We start from the raw sequence: 19,396 nt of genomic DNA on the forward strand, positions 1-19,396 counted from the left end.
AAATATTGAGAAGAATTCTCCAAAGTCTCTGTATGGTCACTGTTAGGATGGTCCAAACCTACAAACTGCAAGTGCACCACGATTAGCAAACCGTTTCTGGCATTCTGGACATAGATCACTAATAGGCCTTTGTCTTTCTGAGATATACTTGAGCCTACTTATGTCATTTTTCATCCTTAAGGTCCATCCACATTGACCTGCACTCTGCTTGGTTTGGTGGCTCATCAGTTAAATCACTTTGCTGAAGTTCTCTCACAGAGATGTGGCAAATTGTGCATCACGTCACTTTGGAAGTGGTTGCGATGTCATGCCTCTTGTATTCTTGCACTCCAACATCCTTTAATTCCTGGCGGATCACATCTCTGCTCTGTTTGCTTGGCTTGCCTACTGAGTGAGGCTGAGGCAACGAGCTAAAGACATTATATTTGGGGTGGTATGATTGAGAATGCAGACAAGGTGGCCTGGCCACGCCAGGCATTGTTCAGTTATTGTTTCTAGGAATCCCCAACATTCCCTCCGTTATGCACTCTGACCATTGGGTTCTGTTTGAGATGCCAACAATTGTGTGTACACACATTCAAAGTGCCAAGTATTGAAAAACGTTCAATGTCGACAGATGTTCTCAGACCAATTTCCAACATTCAGAACCATAGAAGAGCAATGACAGCGTGCAGACCTGGTACACATCACATTTGGTCTTTACAAACAGGCTTTTGACTGCAAAGCTTGCATTGGGCAAGGCTCCGAAAGCTGTGGAGGTCTCTTCAAGCAACCCATTGACATCAGGATACACTCAAACAAACACCCACACAGTTTGAATATTGAGAAAGGAAGCCTGCAATAAAGAGCAAAAATGAGAGATGTGTGCTGAAAATATATTGGGAACCAAAATCGTGAAAGCATGCACAAGAGTGGATGGAAAAATGGAAAATATTGTAAGATGAAAGAAGAAAGCAAAAACACGACAAAAAGCTGATGGAATTGGTGGAATAAACACGCCGAGCAATGGCGTCAACGTGAGAAAGGGAAAGTTAAAGGGCAGAGAAAGGCAAATACGTAGATGCAGATGGACAGGAAAGAGAAACAGTTTTGCAAGTATGGGTAGATGTGGGGCAAGAAAGGCTATTCACAGCGGTTATATGCTTCATTGTAAATGAGGGTTCCAGGACAAACCATGCAGTATGTCATATCCTTGCAACAAGACAAAAACGTTTTGGGATTTGTGGGATTTGCATACTGTCCATCAGATTTGTCTTGGCAGAATGAGGTGTCAAAATTTCCACACTGACTAGTTGTTATTGGTGAGGAAGTCGAGGAAGTGCTTGTTGTGTAAGGCCATTCACAGCGGTTAGTTGCTTCATTGTAGATGAGGTTTGCAGGACAAACCATGCAGTAGGTGGTGCCTTTGAAACAAGAGAAAAACGTTGCGGGATTTGCAGGATTTGCATACTGTCCATCTTCTTTGTCTTGGCAGAATGTGGTGTCAAAAATGCCACACGGACTGGTTGTTGTGAGTGAGGATGTGGTGGATGTGGTCGAAGTGGTCGGTCTGTAAGGCCATTCACAGCGGTGAGTTGCTTCATTGTAGATGAGGTTTGCAGGACAAACCATGCAGTAAGTGATGTTATTGGAACAAGAGAAAAACGTTGTGGGATTTTCAGGATTTGCATACTGTCCATCAGCTTTGTCTTGGCAGAATGTGGTGTCAAAAATGCCACACGGACTGGTTGTTGTGGGTGAGGATGTGGTGGATGTGGTCGAAGTGGTTGGTGTGTAAGGCCATTCACAGCGGTGAGTTGCTTCATTGTAGATGAGGTTTGCAGGACAAACCATGCAGTAAGTGATGTTATTGGAACAAGAGAAAAACGTTGTGGGGTTTGCGGGATTTGCATACTGTCCATCAGCTTTGTCTTGGCAGAATGTGGTGTCAAAAATTCCACACGGATTAGTGGTTGAGGGTGAGGATGTGGTGGATGTGGTGGAAGTGGTTGGTGTGTAAGGCCATTCACAGCGGTTAGTTGCTGCATTGTAGATGAGGTTTGCAGGACAAACCATGCAGTAAGTGATGTTATTGGAACAAGAGAAAAACGTTGTGGGATTTTCAGGATTTGCATACTGTCCATCAGCTTTGTCTTGGCAGAATGTGGTGTCAAAAATGCCACACGGACTGGTTGTTGTGGGTGAGGATGTGGTGGATGTGGTCGAAGTGCTTGGTATGTAAGGCCATTCACAGCGATTAGTTGCTTCATTGTAGATGAGGTTTGCAGGACAAACCATGCAGTAAGTGATGTTATTGGAACAAGAGAAAAACGTTGTGGGGTTTGCGGGATTTGCATACTGTCCATCAGCTTTGTCTTGGCAGAATGTGGTGTCAAAAATTCCACACGGACTGGTTGTTGTGGGTGAGGATGTGGTGGATGTTCTGGAAGTGGTTGGTGTGTACGGCCATTCACAGCGATTAGTTGCTTCATTGTAGATGAGGTTTGCAGGACAAACCATGCAGTAAGTGATGTTATTGGAACAAGAGAAAAACGTTGTGGGGTTTGCGGGATTTGCATACTGTCCATCAGCTTTGTTTTGGCAGAATGTGGTGTCAAAAATGCCACACTGACTGATTGTTGTGGGTGAGGACGTGGTGGAAGTGCTTGGTGTGTAAGGCCATTCACAGCGATTAGTTGCTTCATTGTAGATGAGGTTTGCAGGACAAACCATGCAGTAAGTGATGTTATTGGAACAAGAGAAAAACGTTGTGGGATTTTCAGGATTTGCATACTGTCCATCAGCTTTGTCTTGGCAGAATGTGGTGTCAAAAATTCCACACGGATTAGTGGTTGAGGGTGAGGATGTGGTGGATGTGGTGGAAGTGGTTGGTGTGTAAGGCCATTCACAGCGGTTAGTTGCTGCATTGTAGATGAGGTTTGCAGGACAAACCATGCAGTAAGTGATGTTATTGGAACAAGAGAAAAACGTTGTGGGGTTTGCGGGATTTGCATACTGTCCATCAGCTTTGTTTTGGCAGAATGTGGTGTCAAAAATGCCACACTGACTGATTGTTGTGGGTGAGGACGTGGTGGAAGTGCTTGGTGTGTAAGGCCATTCACAGCGATTAGTTGCTTCATTGTAGATGAGGTTTGCAGGACAAACCATGCAGTAAGTGATGTTATTGGAACAAGAGAAAAACGTTGTGGGATTTTCAGGATTTGCATACTGCCCATCAGCTTTGTCTTGGCAGAATGTGGTGTCAAAAATGCCACACGGACTGGTTGTGGGTGAGGATGTGGTGGATGTGGTCGAAGTGGTTGGTGTGTAAGGCCATTGACAGCGGTGAGTTGCTTCATTGTAGATGAGGTTTTCAGGACAAACCATGCAGTAAGTGATGTTATTGGAACAAGAGAAAAACGTTGTGGGGTTTGCAGGATTTGCATACTGTCCATCAGCTTTGTCTTGGCAGAATGTGGTGTCAAAAATTCCACACGGACTGGTTGTTGTGGGTGAGGATGTGGTGGAAGTCGTTGGTATGTAAGGCCATTCACAGCGATTAGTTGCTTCATTATAGACGAGGTTTGCAGGACAAACCATGCAGTAAGTGATGTTATTGGAACAAGAGAAAAACGTTGTGGGGTTGGCGGGATTTGCATACTGTCCATCAGCTTTGTTTTGGCAGAATGTGGTGTCAAAAATGCCACACTGACTGATTGTTGTGGGTGAGGACGTGGTGGAAGTGGTTGGTGTGTAAGGCCATTCACAGCGATTAGTTGCTTCATTATAGACGAGGTTTGCAGGACAAACCATGCAGTAAGTGATGTTATTGGAACAAGAGAAAAACGTTGTGGGATTTTCAGGATTTGCATACTGTCCATCAGCTTTGTCTTGGCAGAATGTGGTGTCAAAAATTCCACACGGATTAGTGGTTGAGGGTGAGGATGTGGTGGATGCGGTGGAAGTGGTTGGTGTGTAAGGCCATTCACAGCGGTTCGTTGCTGCATTGTAGATGAGGTTTGCAGGACAAACCATGCAGTAAGTGATGTTATTGGAACAAGAGAAAAACGTTGTGGGATTTTCAGGATTTGCATACTGTCCATCAGCTTTGTCTTGGCAGAATGTGGTGTCAAAAATGCCACACGGACTGGTTGTTGTGGGTGAGGATGTGGTGGATGTGGTCGAAGTGGTTGGTGTGTAAGGCCATTCACAGCGGTGAGTTGCTTCATTGTAGATGAGGTTTGCAGGACAAACCATGCAGTAAGTGATGTTATTGGAACAAGAGAAAAACGTTGTGGGGTTTGCGGGATTTGCATACTGTCCATCAGCTTTGTTTTGGCAGAATGTGGTGTCAAAAATTCCACACGGATTAGTGGTTGAGGGTGAGGATGTGGTGGATGTGGTGGAAGTGGTTGGTGTGTAAGGCCATTCACAGCGATTAGTTGCTTCATTATAGACGAGGTTTGCAGGACAAACCATGCAGTAAGTGATGTTATTGGAACAAGAGAAAAACGTTGTGGGGTTTGCGGGATTTGCATACTGTCCATCAGCTTTGTCTTGGCAGAATGTGGTGTCAAAAATTCCACACGGATTAGTGGTTGAGGGTGAAGATGTGGTGGATGTGGTGGAAGTGGTTGGTGTGTAAGGCCATTCACAGCGGTGAGTTGCTGCATTGTAGATGAGGTTTGCAGGACAAACCATGCAGTAAGTGATGTTATTGGAACAAGAGAAAAACGTTGTGGGGTTTGCGGGATTTGCATACTGTCCATCAGCTTTGTCTTGGCAGAATGTGGTGTCAAAAATTCCACACGGACTGGTTGTTGTGGGTGAGGATGTGGTGGATGTTCTGGAAGTGGTTGGTGTGTAAGGCCATTCACAGCGATTAGTTGCTTCATTATAGATGAGGTTTGCAGGACAAACCATGCAGTAAGTGATGTTATTGGAACAAGAGAAAAACGTTGTGGGGTTTGCGGGATTTGCATACTGTCCATCAGCTTTGTCTTGGCAGAATGTGGTGTCAAAAATTCCACACGGACTGGTTGTTGTGGGTGAGGATGTGGTGGAAGTGGTTGGTGTGTAAGGCCATTCACAGCGATTAGTTGCTGCATTGTAGATGAGGTTTGCAGGACAAACCATGCAGTAAGTGATGTTATTGGAACAAGAGAAAAACGTTGTGGGGTTTGCGGGATTTGCATACTGTCCATCAGCTTTGTTTTGGCAGAATGTGGTGTCAAAAATTCCACACGGACTGGTTGTTGTGGGTGAGGACGTGGTGGAAGTGGTTGGTGTGTAAGGCCATTCACAGCGATTAGTTGCTTCATTATAGATGAGGTTTGCAGGACAAACCATGCAGTAAGTGATGTTATTGGAACAAGAGAAAAACGTTGTGGGGTTTGCAGGATTTGCATACTGTCCATCAGCTTTGTCTTGGCAGAATGTGGTGTCAAAAATTCCACACGGATTAGTGGTTGAGGGTGAGGATGTGGTGGATGTGGTGGAAGTGGTTGGTGTGTAAGGCCATTCACAGCGGTTAGTTGCTTCATTATAGACGAGGTTTGCAGGACAAACCATGCAGTAAGTGATGTTATTGGAACAAGAGAAAAACGTTGTGGGGTTTGCGGGATTTGCATACTGTCCATCAGCTTTGTCTTGGCAGAATGTGGTGTCAAAAATTCCACACGGACTGGTTGTTGTGGGTGAGGATGTGGTGGATGTTCTGGAAGTGGTTGGTGTGTAAGGCCATTCACATCGGTTAGTTGCTTCATTATAGACGAGGTTTGCAGGACAAACCATGCAGTAAGTGATGTTATTGGAACAAGAGAAAAACGTTGTGGGGTTTGCGGGATTTGCATACTGTCCATCAGCTTTGTCTTGGCAGAATGTGGTGTCAAAAATTCCACACGGACTGGTTGTTGTGGGTGAGGATGTGGTGGATGTTCTGGAAGTGGTTGGTGTGTAAGGCCATTCACATCGGTTAGTTGCTTCATTATAGACGAGGTTTGCAGGACAAACCATGCAGTAAGTGATGTTATTGGAACAAGAGAAAAACGTTGTGGGGTTTGCGGGATTTGCATACTGTCCATCAGCTTTGTCTTGGCAGAATGTGGTGTCAAAAATTCCACACGGACTGGTTGTTGTGGGTGAGGATGTGGTGGATGTTCTGGAAGTGGTTGGTGTGTAAGGCCATTCACATCGGTTAGTTGCTTCATTATAGACGAGGTTTGCAGGACAAACCATGCAGTAAGTGATGTTATTGGAACAAGAGAAAAACGTTGTGGGGTTTGCGGGATTTGCATACTGTCCATCAGCTTTGTTTTGGCAGAATGTGGTGTCAAAAATTCCACACGGACTGGTTGTTGTGGGTGAGGATGTGGTGGATGTTCTGGAAGTGGTTGGTGTGTAAGGCCATTCACAGCGGTGAGTTGCTTCATTGTAGATGAGGTTTGCAGGACAAACCATGCAGTAAGTGATGTTATTGGAACAAGAGAAAAACGTTGTGGGGTTTGCGGGATTTGCATACTGTCCATCAGCTTTGTTTTGGCAGAATGTGGTGTCAAAAATGCCACACTGACTGATTGTTGTGGGTGAGGACGTGGTGGAAGTGCTTGGTGTGTAAGGCCATTCACAGCGGTTAGTTGATGCATTGTAGATGAGGTTTGCAGGACAAACCATGCAGTAAGTGATGTTATTGGAACAAGAGAAAAACGTTGTGGGGTTTGCGGGATTTGCATACTGTCCATCAGCTTTGTTTTGGCAGAATGTGGTGTCAAAAATGCCACACTGACTGATTGTTGTGGGTGAGGACGTGGTGGAAGTGCTTGGTGTGTAAGGCCATTCACAGCAGTTAGTTGCTGCATTGTAGATGAGGTTTGCAGGACAAACCATGCAGTAAGTGATGTTATTGGAACAAGAGAAAAACGTTGTGGGGTTTGCGGGATTTGCATACTGTCCATCAGCTTTGTCTTGGCAGAATGTGGTGTCAAAAATTCCACACGGATTAGTGGTTGAGGGTGAGGATGTGGTGGATGTGGTGGAAGTGGTTGGTGTGTAAGGCCATTCACAGCGATTAGTTGCTTCATTATAGACGAGGTTTGCAGGACAAACCATGCAGTAAGTGATGTTATTGGAACAAGAGAAAAACGTTGTGGGGTTTGCGGGATTTGCATACTGTCCATCAGCTTTGTCTTGGCAGAATGTGGTGTCAAAAATTCCACACGGACTGGTTGTTGTGGGTGAGGATGTGCTGGATGTTCTGGAAGTGGTTGGTGTGTACGGCCATTCGCAGCGATTAGTTGCTTCATTGTAGATGAGGTTTGCAGGACAAACCATGCAGTAAGTGATGTTGTTGGAACAAGAGAAAAACGTTGTGGGATTTTCAGGATTTGCATACTGTCCATCAGCTTTGTCTTGGCAGAATGTGGTGTCAAAAATTCCACACGGATTAGTGGTTGAGGGTGAAGATGTGGTGGATGTGGTGGAAGTGGTTGGTGTGTAAGGCCATTCACAGCGGTTAGTTGCTGCATTGTAGATGAGGTTTGCAGGACAAACCATGCAGTAAGTGATGTTATTGGAACAAGAGAAAAACGTTGTGGGGTTTGCGGGATTTGCATACTGTCCATCAGCTTTGTCTTGGCAGAATGTGGTGTCAAAAATTCCACACGGACTGGTTGTTGTGGGTGAGGATGTGGTGGATGTTCTGGAAGTGGTTGGTGTGTAAGGCCATTCACATCGGTTAGTTGCTTCATTATAGACGAGGTTTGCAGGACAAACCATGCAGTAAGTGATGTTATTGGAACAAGAGAAAAACGTTGTTGGGTTTGCAGGATTTGCATACTGTCCATCAGCTTTGTTTTGGCAGAATGTGGTGTCAAAAATTCCACACGGATTAGTGGTTGAGGGTGAGGATGTGGTGGATGTGGTGGAAGTGGTTGGGGTGTACGGCCATTCACAGCGATTAGTTGCTTCATTATAGACGAGGTTTGCAGGACAAACCATGCAGTAAGTGATGTTATTGGAACAAGAGAAAAACGTTGTGGGGTTTGCGGGATTTGCATACTGTCCATCAGCTTTGTCTTGGCAGAATGTGGTGTCAAAAATTCCACACGGATTAGTGGTTGAGGGTGAAGATGTGGTGGATGTGGTGGAAGTGGTTGGTGTGTAAGGCCATTCACAGCGGTGAGTTGCTGCATTGTAGATGAGGTTTGCAGGACAAACCATGCAGTAAGTGATGTTATTGGAACAAGAGAAAAACGTTGTGGGGTTTGCGGGATTTGCATACTGTCCATCAGCTTTGTCTTGGCAGAATGTGGTGTCAAAAATTCCACACGGACTGGTTGTTGTGGGTGAGGATGTGGTGGATGTTCTGGAAGTGGTTGGTGTGTAAGGCCATTCACAGCGGTTAGTTGCTTCATTATAGACGAGGTTTGCAGGACAAACCATGCAGTAAGTGATGTTATTGGAACAAGAGAAAAACGTTGTGGGGTTTGCGGGATTTGCATACTGTCCATCAGCTTTGTTTTGGCAGAATGTGGTGTCAAAAATGCCACACTGACTGATTGTTGTGGGTGAGGACGTGGTGGAAGTGGTTGGTGTGTACGGCCATTCGCAGCGATTAGTTGCTTCATTGTAGATGAGGTTTGCAGGACAAACCATGCAGTAAGTGATGTTGTTGGAACAAGAGAAAAACGTTGTGGGATTTTCAGGATTTGCATACTGTCCATCAGCTTTGTCTTGGCAGAATGTGGTGTCAAAAATTCCACACGGATTAGTGGTTGAGGGTGAAGATGTGGTGGATGTGGTGGAAGTGGTTGGTGTGTAAGGCCATTCACAGCGGTTAGTTGCTGCATTGTAGATGAGGTTTGCAGGACAAACCATGCAGTAAGTGATGTTATTGGAACAAGAGAAAAACGTTGTGGGGTTTGCGGGATTTGCATACTGTCCATCAGCTTTGTCTTGGCAGAATGTGGTGTCAAAAATTCCACACGGACTGGTTGTTGTGGGTGAGGATGTGGTGGAAGTGGTTGGTGTGTAAGGCCATTCACAGCGATTAGTTGCTTCATTATAGACGAGGTTTGCAGGACAAACCATGCAGTAAGTGATGTTATTGGAACAAGAGAAAAACGTTGTGGGGTTTGCGGGATTTGCATACTGTCCATCAGCTTTGTTTTGGCAGAATGTGGTGTCAAAAATGCCACACTGACTGATTGTTGTGGGTGAGGACGTTGTGGAAGTGGTTGGTGTGTACGGCCATTCGCAGCGATTAGTTGCTTCATTGTAGATGAGGTTTGCAGGACAAACCATGCAGTAAGTGATGTTATTGGAACAAGAGAAAAACGTTGTGGGGTTTGCGGGATTTGCATACTGTCCATCAGCTTTGTTTTGGCAGAATGTGGTGTCAAAAATGCCACACTGACTGATTGTTGTGGGTGAGGACGTGGTGGAAGTGCTTGGTGTGTAAGGCCATTCACAGCGGTTAGTTGCTGCATTGTAGATGAGGTTTGCAGGACAAACCATGCAGTAAGTGATGTTATTGGAACAAGAGAAAAACGTTGTGGGGTTTGCGGGATTTGCATACTGTCCATCAGCTTTGTCTTGGCAGAATGTGGTGTCAAAAATTCCACACGGATTAGTGGTTGAGGGTGAGGATGTGGTGGATGTGGTGGAAGTGGTTGGTGTGTAAGGCCATTCACAGCGATTAGTTGCTTCATTATAGACGAGGTTTGCAGGACAAACCATGCAGTAAGTGATGTTATTGGAACAAGAGAAAAACGTTGTGGGGTTTGCGGGATTTGCATACTGTCCATCAGCTTTGTCTTGGCAGAATGTGGTGTCAAAAATTCCACACGGACTGGTTGTTGTGGGTGAGGATGTGGTGGATGTTCTGGAAGTGGTTGGTGTGTAAGGCCATTCACATCGGTTAGTTGCTTCATTATAGACGAGGTTTGCAGGACAAACCATGCAGTAAGTGATGTTATTGGAACAAGAGAAAAACGTTGTGGGGTTTGCGGGATTTGCATACTGTCCATCAGCTTTGTCTTGGCAGAATGTGGTGTCAAAAATTCCACACGGACTGGTTGTTGTGGGTGAGGATGTGGTGGATGTTCTGGAAGTGGTTGGTGTGTAAGGCCATTCACATCGGTTAGTTGCTTCATTATAGACGAGGTTTGCAGGACAAACCATGCAGTAAGTGATGTTATTGGAACAAGAGAAAAACGTTGTGGGGTTTGCGGGATTTGCATACTGTCCATCAGCTTTGTCTTGGCAGAATGTGGTGTCAAAAATTCCACACGGACTGGTTGTTGTGGGTGAGGATGTGGTGGATGTTCTGGAAGTGGTTGGTGTGTAAGGCCATTCACAGCGGTGAGTTGCTTCATTGTAGATGAGGTTTGCAGGACAAACCATGCAGTAAGTGATGTTATTGGAACAAGAGAAAAACGTTGTGGGGTTTGCGGGATTTGCATACTGTCCATCAGCTTTGTTTTGGCAGAATGTGGTGTCAAAAATGCCACACTGACTGATTGTTGTGGGTGAGGACGTGGTGGAAGTGGTTGGTGTGTACGGCCATTCGCAGCGATTAGTTGCTTCATTGTAGATGAGGTTTGCAGGACAAACCATGCAGTAAGTGATGTTGTTGGAACAAGAGAAAAACGTTGTGGGATTTTCAGGATTTGCATACTGTCCATCAGCTTTGTCTTGGCAGAATGTGGTGTCAAAAATTCCACACGGACTGGTTGTTGTGGATGAGGATGTGGTGGATGTTCTGGAAGTGGTTGGTGTGTAAGGCCATTCACATCGGTTAGTTGCTTCATTATAGACGAGGTTTGCAGGACAAACCATGCAGTAAGTGATGTTATTGGAACAAGAGAAAAACGTTGTGGGGTTTGCGGGATTTGCATACTGTCCATCAGCTTTGTTTTGGCAGAATGTGGTGTCAAAAATTCCACACGGACTGGTTGTTGTGGGTGAGGATGTGGTGGATGTTCTGGAAGTGGTTGGTGTGTAAGGCCATTCACAGCGATTAGTTGCTTCATTGTAGATGAGGTTTGCAGGACAAACCATGCAGTAAGTGATGTTATTGGAACAAGAGAAAAACGTTGTGGGGTTTGCGGGATTTGCATACTGTCCATCAGCTTTGTTTTGGCAGAATGTGGTGTCAAAAATGCCACACTGACTGATTGTTGTGGGTGAGGACGTGGTGGAAGTGCTTGGTGTGTAAGGCCATTCACAGCGATTAGTTGCTTCATTATAGACGAGGTTTGCAGGACAAACCATGCAGTAAGTGATGTTATTGGAACAAGAGAAAAACGTTGTGGGGTTTGCGGGATTTGCATACTGTCCATCAGCTTTGTCTTGGCAGAATGTGGTGTCAAAAATTCCACACGGATTAGTGGTTGAGGGTGAGGATGTGGTGGACGTGGTGGAAGTGGTTGGTGTGTAAGGCCATTCACAGCGGTTAGTTGCTTCATTATAGACGAGGTTTGCAGGACAAACCATGCAGTAAGTGATGTTATTGGAACAAGAGAAAAACGTTGTGGGATTTTCAGGATTTGCATACTGTCCATCAGCTTTGTCTTGGCAGAATGTGGTGTCAAAAATTCCACACGGATTAGTGGTTGAGGGTGAGGATGTGGTGGATGTGGTGGAAGTGGTTGGTGTGTAAGGCCATTCACAGCGGTTAGTTGCTGCATTGTAGATGAGATTTGCAGGACAAACCATGCAGTAAGTGATGTTATTGGAACAAGAGAAAAACGTTGTGGGGTTTGCGGGATTTGCATACTGTCCATCAGCTTTGTTTTGGCAGAATGTGGTGTCAAAAATGCCACACTGACTGATTGTTGTGGGTGAGGACGTGGTGGAAGTGGTTGGTGTGTACGGCCATTCGCAGCGATTAGTTGCTGCATTGTAGATGAGGTTTGCAGGACAAACCATGCAGTAAGTGATGTTATTGGAACAAGAGAAAAACGTTGTGGGGTTTGTGGGATTTGCATACTGTCCATCAGCTTTGTCTTGGCAGAATGTGGTGTCAAAAATTCCACACGGATTAGTGGTTGAGGGTGAGGATGTGGTGGATGTGGTGGAAGTGGTTGGTGTGTACGGCCATTCACAGCGGTTAGTTGCTGCATTGTATATGAGGTTTGCAGGACAAACCATGCAGTAAGTGATGTTATTGGAACAAGAGAAAAACGTTGTGGGATTTTCAGGATTTGCATACTGTCCATCAGCTTTGTCTTGGCAGAATGTGGTGTCAAAAATTCCACACGGATTAGTGGTTGAGGGTGAGGATGTGGTGGATGTGGTGGAAGTGGTTGGTGTGTAAGGCTGTTCACAGCGGTTAGTTGCTGCATTGTAGATGAGGTTTGCAGGACAAACCATGCAGTAAGTGATGTTATTGGAACAAGAGAAAAACGTTGTGGGGTTTGCGGGATTTGCATACTGTCCATCAGCTTTGTTTTTGCAGAATGTGGTGTCAAAAATGCCACACTGACTGATTGTTGTGGGTGAGGACGTGCTGGAAGTGGTTGGTGTGTAAGGCCATTCGCAGCGATTAGTTGCTTCATTGTAGATGAGGTTTGCAGGACAAACCATGCAGTAAGTGATGTTATTGGAACAAGAGAAAAACGTTGTGGGATTTTCAGGATTTGCATACTGTCCATCAGCTTTGTCTTGGCAGAATGTGGTGTCAAAAATGCCACACTGACTGATTGTTGTGGGTGAGGACGTGGTGGAAGTGGTTGGTGTGTAAGGCCATTCGCAGCGATTAGTTGCTTCATTGTAGATGAGGTTTGCAGGACAAACCATGCAGTAAGTGATGTTATTGGAACAAGAGAAAAACGTTGTGGGATTTTCAGGATTTGCATACTGTCCATCAGCTTTGTCTTGGCAGAATGTGGTGTCAAAAATTCCACACGGACTGGTTGTTGTGGGTGAGGATGTGGTGGATGTGGTGGAAGTGGTTGGTGTGTAAGGCCATTCACAGCGGTTAGTTGCTTCATTATAGACGAGGTTTGCAGGACAAACCATGCAGTAAGTGATGTTATTGGAACAAGAGAAAAACGTTGTGGGGTTTGCGGGATTTGCATACTGTCCATCAGCTTTGTTTTGGCAGAATGTGGTGTCAAAAATTCCACACGGACTGGTTGTTGTGGGTGAGGATGTGGTGGATGTGGTGGAAGTGGTTGGTGTGTAAGGCCATTCACAGCGGTTAGTTGCTTCATTATAGATGAGGTTTGCAGGACAAACCATGCAGTAAGTGGTGCCGTTGAAACAAGAGAAAAATGTTGTGGGGTTTGCAGGATTTGCATACTGTCCGTTGTCTTTGTCTTGACAGAAGGTGGTGTCAAATCCATCAAATTGTTCACTTGCTTCATTCGTTTCTGTTGGTGATGTGGCAGCTGTTGACATCGTTTGTTGTGTTGCTGCAAAATACAACAATTTATTTGCACAAATCTTTGATCTCGAACATCAAGTTTCCCAATCCGCTCGACAATTTAGTCAAATGCAATTTTTATTTCTCAATCCTCCCTTTTGTCATTCATGTTTGAACTTTATTCACTCATGTCAAAATGCTATGCTTTGGGAAATTCATTACATTTACGAGAAGCACCTACTCTTTCCAGATGTCGGGGTTGGGGGGTTGGGGGGGCAGGGTCATGTTATATTTCTGACTTGCAAATATCACCGTCGCTTCGCTGACGGGAATACTGAGAGAGGGGGGGTTGAGAGAGAACAGGGGTGATAAGGAGGTCAAGGGGGAAAGAGAAAGGAGGGAGGGTGAGAGAGGAGGGAGGGTGAGAGAGGAGGGAGGGTGAGAGAGGAGGGAGGGTAAAGGGAAGGCAGTGAGTGACGAGAGGAAGGGAAATCAGACGTGTGGTGGAGCGTCAATTTTGATTCATACTGTCTCGTCAAAACAATGATGCATAAAATTCCAGTGAAGATGGAAACAATAAAATGTGGAAAATTAATTTTCTACTGGTCAAACTATGAATACCGCCCATACGTGTTCAGAGAATAAAGCTCCCATCCAGACATCAAAATTGCCTTGACACGTTCAGAGACAAACACTGCTCAGACGCATCTGGATCTAAGCTGCCCAGAGACAAACTCTCATCCGGATAGAAACACCACCGAGACACTTCTGTGCACAAACATCGGCCGAGACATATCCAGAGACAAATGACGCCCAGAGTCAAACACCGCCTGGACGTGTACGTCCAAAGTCAAACACCACCTCAATGCTTCTGGAGACAAACACCATTCAGACATGGCTGGAGACAAACTCCCATACAGAGAGACAGAGAGACAGAGAGACAGAGAGACAGAGAGACAGAGAGACAGAGAGACAGAGAGACAGGTGTGGGAGGAGGATGTTGCACTGTATTGGGAGGGGGCAAGACTGGGACAAAGACATAGGGTGGGGGTGGGGGTCGGGGCGTTCACAGAGAGAATAGATTATGCTTTATGAACAAAACACACACAAACACACAAACACACAAACACACAAACACATACCAACCTAGTGCTTGGCCGATATTGGCAATTTGTCGGGAATCGGCAGGCAATTTGTCGGGAATCGGCAGGCAATTTGTCGGGCAATTACTGACTGACAGTATGTCCTGCATACAACCCAAAAACCATGAGTAGCTTTCATCAAAAAACAACGTTGCATTTATATAAATATTTCAGATATAGTTCACAAACTTCTTCTTATTATTCTTATTCTTCTTTCGGCTGCTCCCGTTAGGGGTCGCCACAGCGGATCATCTGTATGATCCGCATACGAATTTGGCACAGGTTTTACGCCGGATGCCCTTCCTGACGCAACCCTGGTCGCCTCTTACGACACAGGGATAAGGATTGGGTTTCGCCATGATTCCGGGCTGCCCTACACCCTCTCATAGTGCCGCCCAGCGCAGGGCAGAGCACCAGTCCTCAAGCGATCCTCCAACCCAAGCCTCCGAGTAGCCGGATTACAGGTGCACGCCACTACGCACGGTCATATATGCTCACCAACTTTAATCTTAAAAACAGCTGCGTGTGATGGGTGGAAAAAAAAATTTGCTCAGAAATTTAGAAAACGAGGCAACGGCTTGGAAATCAGGTGTTATTGCACACCAACTCACACAGAATGACAGAGCACAAACAACTCCCTCAATATGACAAAGCACAAACAACTCCCTCAGGATGACAGAGCACAAACAACTCCATCAGGATGACGAAGCACGAACTGCTCGCTCAAGATGATGGAGCACAAACAGCTCGCTCAGGATAATGGAGCACGAACAGCTCTCTCAGGATGATGGAGCATGAACAGCTTGCTCAGAATGATGGAGCACGAACAGCTCACTCAGGATGACAGAGCACGAACAGCTCTCTCAGGATGATGGAGCACAAACAACTCGCTCAGGATGATGGAGCATGAACAGCTCTCACAGGATGATGGAGCACGAACAGCTCACTCAGATTGAGGGAGCCTGAACAGATCGCTCAGTATCACAGAGCACGAACAGCTCGCCCAGGATGACAGAACACGAACAGCTCGCTCAGGATAATTGAGCACAAACAGCTTGTTCAGGATGACGGAGCACGAACAGCTCGCTCAAGATGACGGAGCACGAACAGCTCACTCAGATTGAGGGAGCCTGAACAGATCGCTCAAGATGACGGAGCATGAACAACTCACCCAGGATGACGAGCATGAACAGCTCACTCAGATTGAGGGAGCCTGAACAGATCGCTCAGTATCACAGAGCACGAACAGCTCGCCCAGGATGACAGAACACGAACAGCTCGCTCAGGATAATTGAGCACAAACAGCTTGTTCAGGATGACGGAGCACGAACAGCTCGCTCAAGATGACGGAGCACGAACAGCTCACTCAGATTGAGGGAGCCTGAACAGATCGCTCAAGATGACGGAGCATGAACAACTCACCCAGGATGACGGAGCATGAACAGCTCACTCAGATTGAGGGAGCGTTAACAGATCGCTCAGGATGATGGAGCATGAACAGCTCACTCAGGATGACGCAGCACAAATAGCTCTCTCAGGATGACGCAGCACGAACAGCTCGCTCAGGATGATGGAGCACAAACAACTCGCTCAGGATGATGGAGCATGAACAGCTCTCACAGGATGATGGAGCACGAACAGCTCGCTCAGATTGAGGGAGCCTGAACAGATCGCTCAGGATCACAGAGCACGAACAGCTCGCCCAGGATGACAGAACACGAACAGCTCACTCAGGATAATTGAGCACAAACAGCTTGTTCAGGATGACGGAGCACGAACAGCTCACTCAAGATGACGGAGCACGAACAGCTCACTCAGATTGAGGGAGCCTGAACAGATCGCTCAAGATGACGGAGCACGAACAGCTCTCTCAAGATGAAAGAGCACAAACAGCTCACTCAAGATGACGGAGCACGAATAACTCACTCAGGATGGCAGAGCACGAACAGCTCGTTCAGGATGGCGGAGCACGAACAGCTCGCTCAAGATGATGGAGCACGAACAGCTCGCTCAGGATGATGGAGCACGAACAGCTCGCTCAGGATGATGGAGCACGAACAACTCGCTCAGGATGACGGAGCACGAACAGCTCTCTCAGATTGAGGGAGCCTGAACATATCGCTCAGGATGATGGAGCAAGAACAGCTCACTCAAGATGACAGAGTACGAACAGCTCGCTCAGGATGACGGAGCACGAACAACTCCCTCAAGATGATGGAGCACGAACAGCTCGCTCAAGATGATGGAGCATGAACAGCTCGCTCAGGATGATGGTGCATGAACAGCTCACTCAGGATGATGGTGCATGAACAGCTCGCTCAAGATGACGGAGCACGAACAGCTCACTCAGGATGACGGAGCACGAACAGCTCACTCAGGATGACGCAGCACGAACAGCTCTCTCAGATTGAGGGAGCCTGAACATATCGCTCAGGATGATGGAGCAAGAACAGCTCGCTCAAGATGACGGAGTACGAACAGCTCGCTCAGGATGACGGAGCACGAACAACTCGCTCAAGATGATGGAGCACGAACAGCTCGCTCAAGATGATGGAGCATGAATAACTCGCTCAAGATGATGGAGCACGAACAGCTCGCTCAAGATGATGGAGCATGAACAGCTCGCTCAGGATGATGGTGCATGAACAGCTCGCTCAAGATGATGGAGCATGAACAGCTCGCTCAGGATGATGGTGCATGAACAGCTCGCTCAAGATGACGGAGCACGAACAGCTCACTCAGGATGATGGAGCACGAACAGCTCACTCAGGATGATGCAGCACGAACAGCTCTCTCAGGATGATGGAGCACGAACAACTCGCTCAGGATGATGGAGCATGAACAGCTCTCACAGGATGATGGAGCAAGAACAGCTCGCACAGATTGAGGGAGCCTGAACAGATCGCTCAGGATCAGGGAGCACGAACAGCTCGCCGAGGATGACAGAACATGAACAGCTCGTTCAGCATGACAGAGCACGAACAGCTGGCTCAGGATAATTGAGCATAAACAGCTTGTTCAGGATGACGGAGCACGAACAGCTCGCTCAAGATGACGGAGCACGAACAGCTCACTCAGATTGAGGGAGCCTGAACAGATCGCTCATGATGACGGAGCACGAACAGCTCGCTCAAGATGAAAGAGCACGAACAGCTCTCAGGATGACTGAGCATGAACAACTCGCTCAGAATGATGGAGCATGAACAGCTCGCTCAAGATGATGGAGCACGAACAACTCGCTCAGGATGACAGAGCACAACAGCTCTCTCAGATTGAGGGAGCCTGAACATATCGCTCAGGATGATGGACCAAGAACAGCTTGCTCAAGATGATGGAGCACAAACAGCTCACTTAGGATGACGGAGCAAGCACAGCTCGCTCAAGATGACAGAGCACAAACAGCTCGCTCAGGATGATGGAGCATGAACAGCTTGCTCAGGATGATGGAGCATGAACAGCTTGCTCAAGATGATGGAGCATGAACAGCTCGCTCAGGATGATGGAGCATGAACAGCTTGCTTAAGATGACGGAGCACGAACAGCTCGCTCAGGATGACGGAGCACAAACAGCTCGCTCAAGATGACGGAGCACGAACAGCTTGCTCAAGATGACGTAGCACAAAAAGCTCGCTCAAGATGATGGAGCACGAACAACTCACTCAAGATGACAGAGCACGAACAGCTCACTCAGGATGACGGAGCACGAACAACTCACTCAGGATGATGGAGCATGAACAGCTCGCTCAAGATGACGGAGCACAAAAAGCTCGCTCAAGATGATGGAGCACGAACAACTCACTCAAGATGACAGAGCACGAACAGCTCACTCAGGATGACGGAGCACGAACAACTCGCTCAAGATGACGGAGCACGAACAGCTCGCTCAAATGACGGAGCACGAACAGCTCGCTCAGGATGATGGAGCACGAACAGCTCGCTCAGGATGATGGAGCATGAACAGCTCTCTCAGATTGAGGGAGCCTGAACAGCTCTCTCAGGATGACGGAGCATGAACCCTTCCACAGATATCCTCATGGCTCTGTTCCCACCTGTTTTGTCCTGCCCTCTCCTGCCCCTCTTGTCTCCTGCTCTCCTTGTTGTATGTTCTGTGTTAGCTCTCATCCGAGCCTTGATATTTACCAAAGCAAAAAAAAAAAAAATGAAGCAGAGAATGTTGAAAGAGTGGAGGAATTTTGGTGAAAAAAACCTGAAAGTAAAATCTAGAAAATATAATAACACGATGGTGCACACCAAGGTAAGGGTCGGCCTCAAAGAAACCCGATATGAAAAGACCGCCACATACTCAACACATAGAACACGTTTTAAAACAAAACCGAACAAACACACAATAAACACGGAGACAACAGTCACAGAAAAAAGTGACAAAAAACGACCGGGAAACTTATCTTGAGAACCTTGGCAGAAATCCTGAGAGAACACCACTGTCGCTCAAGAACCGGAACCGGAAGTGAATCTGAAGCACTCAAGCAAGCACTCCAATTAAATGGTTGAAAATGATTGGCTGCCAGGCTGTGGATGCATACCATTTTAGATTCCTTTAACTTTAAAGCCGGTCTGCCCCACACCCATAGCAGTTAAAGATATAAAATGAATTCGTTGAAAAAAAAACATGGCGGCTTCAGACCCCAGAGACCGTAACCCAGGAGACACCATAACACCCCAGAGAATGAGGTGGCCCAGGATGGAACCTTATGAAGGATATAATTAAATAAGGCCGTTAATTATCTTCAAAAGGGGTGTTTTGATTAACCCAAACACCGAATTTTCAGTCATACATTTCCTTGGAGTTTTCTTAGTAAGCATTCAAAGTTTCTGGCTGTTAGATTTCATGGTTGAGTTGTGGAGGAGACGCACTGACACACTGATGCACACGCACGGGCACACACAT

General features: G+C 46.5%; 1 protein-coding gene across 1 annotated transcript in view; it reads right to left on the reverse strand.

Annotated features, from left to right (window-relative positions):
* Nucleotides 1-1,122: 1,122 nt before the first annotated feature.
* The window catches only part of LOC147026220 (uncharacterized), a 29,698-nt gene continuing 11,424 nt past the window's right edge, over nucleotides 1,123-19,396 (reverse strand). Inside the window, exon 5 of the mRNA XM_085883571.1 lies at nucleotides 1,123-13,394. Within this exon, the coding sequence (XP_085739697.1) occupies nucleotides 1,123-13,394 (12,272 nt within the window). The remainder of the gene's footprint in view (nucleotides 13,395-19,396) is intronic.

Source organism: Eptatretus burgeri, chromosome 5, assembly GCF_056783735.1.
Source record: "Eptatretus burgeri isolate ZD-2024b chromosome 5, Ebu_testis_v1, whole genome shotgun sequence".
Classification (NCBI taxonomy): Eukaryota; Metazoa; Chordata; class Myxini; order Myxiniformes; family Myxinidae; genus Eptatretus; species Eptatretus burgeri.